Below are 8,175 nucleotides of genomic sequence, written 5' to 3'. Positions count from 1 at the left end.
CCGAAGCCAAGACGTCGAACGGTCCAAAACCCTAAGCTTCTTTGACCCTAAAAACTAAAGCTAAAACGATCCACACTCGCGGGACCCGACGACCCCCTCACCACCAACGACTAAAAGGTCGCCGGCGGAGGAGAGCCGCTGGAAGACGGCGCGAGAAGGAGCGGCTGGAGTTTGTTGGCTAGCTAGGTATGCGGGTGTTCCGGTAAGTCCGTCGGTCGTTTTTTCTTTCTAGCTCAAAATCAAGTGTGGCCGGTATTATACACCTGTAAAATAAATACAGATGCACTTTCGAGTATGTATTTGAGAAAAAATAAATACAGATGTATAAAAATACCCCATGCCAAGCGCGGCCGAAGTTTGTGACGATACCCCATCAACCGCATCCAAAGGGCTGAGGCCGTTGACCAAAGGAGTCCACCACTCCACCAGAGCCGCGGATAAGATAAACTTGTAGTCTTGTACGATGAGCGGCCGCGATGCCGCCTCCCCGGCGCCGGCCGACGCCTCCGCCATATGCGCTCAGATCGCGGCCGTCTTCGCCGCGCCATCCGCGCACCCACCGGCGCGCGCCGTCCTAGTCTCTGAGCTCGCCGCCGCGTCCTCCCGGGGAGGCCGCGTGTTCGTGCACGGCGTCGGGCGCGAGGGCCTCATGATGCGCGCCCTCTGCATGCGCCTGGCGCACCTCGGCCTCCCAGCGCACTGCGTCGGCGACGTCACGGCGCCGCCCGCCTTATCGGGAGACCTCCTCGTCGCCTCCGCGGGACCGGGCGCGTTCTCCACCGTCGACGCCATCTGCGGCGTGGCGCGAGGCGCCGGCGCGCGCGTCGTGCTGCTCACAGCGAGGCCGGAGGGAGATTTCCCTGGGCGCCAAGCCGACGTGGTGGCCCACCTCCCCGCGCAGACCATGGCTGACGACGAGGATGGCGCGGCGGCGCAGGCGAAGCTGCCGATGGGGAGCCTGTACGAGGGGGCCATGTTTGTGCTGTTCGAGATGGTGGTGCTCGAGCTCGCGGGTGTTCTGGGCCAAAGCCCGGCCCAAATGAGGGCCCGCCACACAAACTTGGAGTAGTCCGATGCTACAGCTTTTCTTATTGAAAAAAATTGTGAAAGATTGTGACCAACCGATGCTTTTGAGTCTTCATGAGTTTGTATAATACTAGCTGAGTGCCCGTGCGTTGCCACGGAACAAACATATATCTTTTTCTCTATGTGCGCACACCGAACCACTTCTTTCTGCAGATGTGATGAATCCGTTGTCACGTCCTCGAGTCACGCACTGGCACTTCCCTTTACATCCTATATATGCTTGCCGTCTTCTTCCTTACATGCTATTGCCAATGCCCATTTCATCATGTTGACCTCCCTTCGACATCATCTCCTCTTGTCACTGTTGCTTACCACCATCCACCCGTTATCGTCGCCTCTTATAGCAGGTCGGGGTTGTGGAGCCTCCGCCTGTATGAGGTGAACACCAGATGGCATGTCACATCGATGCTCACCCCCATCAATTAGGTCATAAAGAGTATGGGTAGGGCTAGATACATATATCCATCTGTTGTTATGGGTCAATAATTTAGATTTACTCGACATGTGGAATAATTACCTTTGCACTTCAAGCCACACTCTTCATTTCTTCATGACACTCCACTGATATTTGCAATGAAATTAAATTAAATCATAGACCTCACACTCCCCACATTCTGTTTTCAACTACTTCCTTTCTCGAACAATCGTCATGCTCGTCAGTGTTAATGAAGCATGACCGAGTCCATGGTGACATTCCCCTCCCCCACAAGAATACAAGGTGTTGTCTACTTCCTTTGGCTTGCCCTTAGCTTTGCCATCTCTTTGTACACAAATAGAAGACTCAAAGAACAATGTCTAACAGAATTATATAGTGTTCCCTAGTTAGCATACCCAATTATAGCGAGACACGTCTAATGGCCGGTGTAACTGCATCATCATTTTTTGGTCGCCCGCAGATAACAACAATATACTTGGAACCAACATCATGATCTTCTTTGCTATGTATATATGTACCCTCTAGTGTAAACTTAAGGTTAGCATACATTTGGTTTCTGAAAAGCAAGCATATTACATGTTTTATGCCACAACCATTCTTCAAACAAGATTTGCATAGTATAAGTTTGACCTTGCAAATAATGGGAAATATATAACATGTCCAATTTGCAGATCTGCTGTCAAGATTCGAATCACACCAATCATGCTAGCTACACATACTTCGACATATAGGAAAGCCTTTCCCAGGGAGAAGTACAACAAGCTAAGGGATTATACCACCGATTTGTTTTGGTCATATATTCCTAGATGGCAGTGTCCCTGCTGTTCGTTAACTACATTCAGAAAGCAAGGGAAATTACTATGTTAGTTAACTACGCTGAACACAGAATTATGAGCTGGAAGAACTCAGTCCCTACTATTTCGCAATGGATATTACTTTTCTTCTAATGAACTTATTTGCTTCACACAACATATCTTCTTGCAAAGTTAATAAGAACAGTAAGAAACTTTATTAATACAATTTAAGATCAAATTTGTATTGTTAAAGGCATACCTATCTCTGGAGAAAAGTGAGTTGATCAAGCATACGCTATGTCTGCACGATTGAAACCGATTCACATTTTTTTTGTTCCAACATATGCTAGCTAGCATAACCTGAAAAAAAAAATACAGGCTGTGACAAAGGCAAAATATTTCTAGTTTCTAGGACATATGATTTATTGCATTATGAAAACAAATGTATTAATGTATCGTTGTCCATTCCTAGAACAATAACAAGGAATCAAATAGCCCGAGTTGCAAACTTCATATAGTTCAATAAAATAAATTGTGCAAAGCAACTCACCGATGTGAACAGGACATAGGCCTGCTCAGTTTTAATTAAATGAAGCAATACAGATCTTGTGATTTACCTACAACACTGGCCAAAAGGCACTATCAAACCCTACATCTAGTAGCTTAATATCACTTACGATCATCTAACAAAGTAGAAATCAACTGGGAACACCCAAAGCTACATGACAACATAAAAAGATATGGAAGAATATGTACCTTTTTCCAGATAATGAAAGAGATAGTGCTCCTAGCCTCTGCACAACGATCATATGAAAACTAAGAAATTACCCTTACAGATCTTATGTGCCTCAAAGATGAATCGGGTCGCTTTTAAAGCTCGTCGAGCTCTTTGAGTCTGTGATGCTGAGTGATCCAAGACCTTCACCAAGCAAACTTCTACAATTGTCCTCAAATTAGAAGATTACTATAAGTGTCGTGTATTAGTTAATACATATTAAACTAAGATATTTTTTCTCAAATATTTTGAAGGCCAAGTAACAAAGATCTTTCAACTTTTTTCTTAAAAAAACAACTCATGTATTCTCAATTCTAACTGAATTTACACATTTAGCAGAAAATGAGGCGGCAATACTGAAGCTACTACAGTAAAAGGATCTTTGCAATGGCAGTGCCAAACCGCATAGTTCCCCTTTTGCCTTAAAAAAATCAAGGCAACAATATGAAGAACCTCGTATATCTATCAGTTGGAGGTGCAGTACCGCGGAGCAGTCAAGGTGGACGCGCTCACGTTGGTGATTCCCGGCGGCAGGCATCATCAGTGCTCCGTTTGCAGCATATACACACGAAGGTGAAAGGAGAGAAGTTGAAGGAAACATCCCGTGATTTGAGGATCTGCTGATCTGGGAAATTAATTAGGACTTGCTTTTTTCTCTTTAGACTTGCCAAATTTGACACAAAATAGATGACAAGCAGTCAATTTCCACAATTGGTTTACTTAACTGTGAGCTACGCCTAAGAAAGGGTCTTTGACTTGCCAAAATCCTGTGTAGTGGCCTGACTACACAACAATAACGTGGCTTCGCCACTGGCGTCACCAACCGGTCTTCCTCTATCCGTCACTACTCGCGAGCACCTGCCATAGGAGAGGAGGCATGGGGTTGCGGTAGTAGGGGCTACGGGAAAAAGATGGGATTGCGCCACCATCCGGTGTCCCGCCGTCTTTGCGCCACCAGTCGACTCTTGTTGTCCGTTGCCACTCGTCCCTTGGCATGGGAGAGGAGAACATGGGTATGGGGAGAAGATGAGATGGAGCAAGGACAAGGAGATCGTGTTACCTGGGACGTCATTCATTGATGTCGTAGACGCGCCGCTCCTGCTCGTCGCCGTCCCGCAGGAGGAGGTCAACGGCGGCGATAGAACCCCACGAGACCAAGAGGGATGGAATTGGGGGAAGGTGAAAGAACATGCGATGCCCCATGTTTGGTTTTGGTAATTGATGACAATCTCTATGGACTAATGGTCGCCTTGAGTTATATTTGAAGGGTTTGTCCATAGGCTTTTCTTGGAGTCCATTTATTGGTTTCAAGGAGAGTTTGTGATGACCAAGGTGCTATTAAGGAATTATCCAAAGATTGGTCATATGAGTGTTGTGCTTATAGCAAGCATGTCTTGAAGAAGAAGAGTGTGTGATCATTCATGTTTACCTTCAAGACATCATCCAAATGAATAGAGTTGGAAAGATTCAAGGTTGATCAAGACTAAGTCAAAGAGTGAATCAAGTTGATCAACACACAAAGCATAGAAGATGTACCAAGAGGGGTCAAGCGATCCCATGGTATGGTAAGCATTGTCAATTACGCTTTGTGTACTAACACATGATCTTCGTGAGAGTTCTTTGTGGGGTTAGGTTGTGGTGTGCAAGTTCAAAGTGAAGCATCACGAAGAGATCAAATGCTTGAAGCTTGTCGTCCATTGTGGTGACAATGGACTTGTGAAGATGTGCGGAAGAGAGGCTCACCCATAGTGGAGTATGGGGGAGCAATCAACTAGTCTTCATCGAGCCAATGCAATCAAGAAAGGTGGTCCAACTTGAGGGAGTCAAGATCGTCATCATCTAGGTCAAGTGGACCATGTGCAAGGCAAAGGTTTGCCCTTGATAGGTTTTCTATTTTACCGGTCTCATGGTAGTTGTGGGAGATCGGGTTATAGGATCGATTACCGTACTATCGAGGGGGGCTCTTGATGAGTTGCTTGATTGTATCATTCGTAGAGAGCTCAAACCATTGCATCCTTGCATCATATTTTTGGTTCTTGTTTGGTTCTTCTCCTTGTGAGATTTGGAGCTTACGGTCATTTTTATGATAAGCTCGAGTTCATCAAAAATGGAGTTCACATGCATCTTCTATGATGTTTTCGATGTTAGAGGGTATGCCGGTTCTTCTGTGTTGGAGGTTTCACTCCTTTGTTTGTTAGGCATACCTCCCCTGCCTCTATCCAACAAGCTTGAGTTTGCTCAATTCGAGCTCATATGAAGAAGTTATGGCAGTTCTGGTTTTCCTTGGAGTATACTTTATTTTCGTGGTAGTGGCATAAGGATGGCGCCAGCGGTAGTACCGCTGGGCCGGAGCGGCAGTACCGCTTATCGCCACAAGCGGTAGTACCGCTATCCCAGAGCGGTAGTACCGCCCATGGCCATAAGTGGTAGTACGGCTCCGTTCCGCGCTGGTACCGCCTCGACTCGAGACGTGGTTTTCTCGTGTCGGGTTCAGCGGCAGTAGTAGCGGCAGTAGGTGCGGTAGTACCGCTCATGAGCGGTAGTACCGCTGGGGTGAGCGGTAGTACCGCTTATATGCGGTACTACCGCCCCAAGGTTCATGTTTTGTTGCTCGTTTTCCCTGCTTCTTCCGCCCGAGCGGTAGTACCACTCGTGGAGCGGCAGTACCACTCGTGTGCGGGCTGAGCACATAATGGTTGGATTTTTCCTCTCCTATAAAAGGGGGTCTTCTTCCCCAATGAACCTTATCCTTTGAGCTCATGTTCTTCCCCCATTGTTGACCTTCTTCGAGCTTGCTAACTCTCAATCCCTCCATGGATTCTTGCTAGTTTTTGAGGGAAAAGAGAGAGGAGATCTAGATCCACATTTCCACCAATCACTTTCTCCTCTATGTGAGGGGAACCCATTGGATCTAGATCTTGGAGTTCTTGGTGTTCTCCTTCTTGTTCTTCCTCTCATCTTCCTCCCTAGCATTAGTTGCTTCGGTGGGATTTGAGAGAGAAGTATTTGGGCACTCCGCGTGCCCTTGCCATTGCATTTGGTGCATCGGTTTGAGTTCTCCACGTGATACGTGGAAGTTACAAGTTGAGAAGCTTATTACTCTTGGGTGCTTGGTACCCTTGAGCTTGTTCCTCTTGGGTGCCTTGGTGCCCTAGACGGTTGGTGGTGTTCGTAGCTCAATCATTGTGGTGTAAAGCTCTGGGCAAGCGTCGGAGTCTCCAATTAGGTTGTGGAGGTCACCCCGAGCAATTTGACGGGTATCGGTGACCGCCCCCAAGGGTTGCCAAAGTGTACAGGTTCGGTAACCTCCCCCAAGGGTCGCCATTTGTACAGGTTCGGTGACCGCCCTCAAGGGTCCCTTAGTGGAATCACGGCATCTTGCATTGTGCGAGGGCGTGAGGAGATTACGGTGGCCCTAGTGGCTTCTTGGGGAGCATTGTGCCTCCACACCGCTCCAAACGGAGATTAGCATCCGCAAGGGTGTGAACTTCAGAATACATCGTTGTCTCCGCATGCCTCGGTTATCTCTTACCCGAGCCCCTTTACTTATGCACTTTACCTTGTGATAGCCGTAGTGTTCCTTGTTATATATCTTGCTATCACATAGTTGTTTATCTTGCTTATCATAAGTTGTTGGTGCACATAGGTGAGCCTAGTTGTTTTAGGTTTTGTGCTTGACAATTTAACCCTTAGGTTTATTATGCATTTGTTCAAGCCTAAACCATAATTATTTTAAAGCGCCTATTCACCCCCCCCCTCTAGGCGACATCCTCGATCTTTTAGAAGGGGAGTGGGAGCCTGGGAGGTGGGATGATGTGGGTACATGGGCGGTTTTCTTTTTATTTTTCTTTCGAGCGAGGAGGCCCTTTTTTGCATGTACGCTAGGAGGGGGATTGAAAGAGGCGAGGGGGAGCGAACCAGGTTGAACCATCACGACGTTCGATCCTCCTTTAATAGTAGAGATATAGTTGCTTTTAACTCTAGTCTAGCAACTATTATCCTATGTATCAAATTGTTGTGCACCCGATAGGTGTATGAGCAGTTCCTTTGCAACGTCTGATGGGTTGATGAACAACATATGAACGGATTGATTTGTAGTATCGGGCACTTGTCGTACAGGAAGGATCATACCTATAGATAAAGTATTCTAATTGAACTTCTATTTGATAGTGGTAGACAACAACCAATGAACTTGCAATACTGCAAAGAAAAATTCAAGCAAGCGTGCAACACTGCACTTGTGTAACTGCACGGTCATGGGAGCACCAGTGCAAGATTTGTAGCGGCGGAGCCATTCCAAGATTTTGAAATTCGGAAGCTAGAATGATATAGATTAAGAGAAGGAGCAGCGGTTGGAGGGTGCAAATAGGGGAGGAGCCCTGAAGGAGGGGGGAGGGGGTAGAATTGGTGGATTGTTTTAGTTGATTCGCATGGCGGTAAATAAATACATGTTGACATGTAGTTTTATTCATTCTTCTTTTTTTGAGAGAGAGAACGTCGGCCTTTATTGATCAAGCAACCAAGTTACAGAGAGTCTCCCGGATACAATCCGGAGCATAATGAAAGATACAAGGGCCAGAAGAGCCCAAACTTGATCTAGCTAAAACATGAGCTAAAACATTACAATGCCGACGGACGTGATGAAAGGCCACAGATGAGAGGCCATTAGCCAGAGACTTGACATCCGCAAGGACAGAGCCCACCACCGAGCGATCCCTAGACGGAGAAGACAACCGCTGCACCACCGAGAGGCAATCGGTCTTGAAACAGACATTGGTAAAACCCTCCTCGCGGACCAAGCGGACAACGCGATGAATAGCCATTGCTTCAGCTAATTCCGGCGAACACACTTCCCTTACAGGTTCAGAGCACGCAGCCACACAAATCCCCTCGTGGTTGAGAATCACCACACCAACGTTGGACATGCCCAGCACCTCATTAACAGTGGAGTCAAAGAACGCAACCACTGTACCTTGCGGCGGCGGAGACCAAAGATGGGGAGAAGAATAGGACTCACGCCTGGGAGCAGGTACAGATTTGAAAAGGTGTTGGAAGATGAGATCAATATATGCCTTTGTTCTGGC

The 8,175-nt window shown here is 46.9% G+C and overlaps 1 protein-coding gene across 1 annotated transcript; it reads left to right on the top strand.

The window, feature by feature from the left end:
* Positions 1 to 375: 375 nt before the first annotated feature.
* On the top strand, positions 376 to 1,253 carry LOC123041769 (3-hexulose-6-phosphate isomerase). The gene has a single exon (XM_044464331.1). The coding sequence runs from the start codon at positions 464 to 466 to the stop codon at positions 1,067 to 1,069; it is 606 nt and encodes a 201-aa protein (XP_044320266.1). The 5' UTR covers positions 376 to 463; the 3' UTR covers positions 1,070 to 1,253.
* The last annotated feature ends 6,922 nt before the right edge of the window (positions 1,254 to 8,175 follow it).

Source organism: Triticum aestivum, chromosome 2B (genome assembly GCF_018294505.1).
Source record: "Triticum aestivum cultivar Chinese Spring chromosome 2B, IWGSC CS RefSeq v2.1, whole genome shotgun sequence".
Classification (NCBI taxonomy): Eukaryota; Viridiplantae; Streptophyta; class Magnoliopsida; order Poales; family Poaceae; genus Triticum; species Triticum aestivum.
Note: the sequence above shows the minus strand (reverse complement) of the source record. Positions and strands in the feature narration are given on the sequence as shown.

Bases quoted from the DNA above. Each gene is read 5' to 3' on its own strand.
- LOC123041769 (XM_044464331.1), top strand. From the start codon at position 464: ATGAGCGGCCGCGATGCCGCCTCCCCGGCGCCGGCCGACGCCTCCGCC.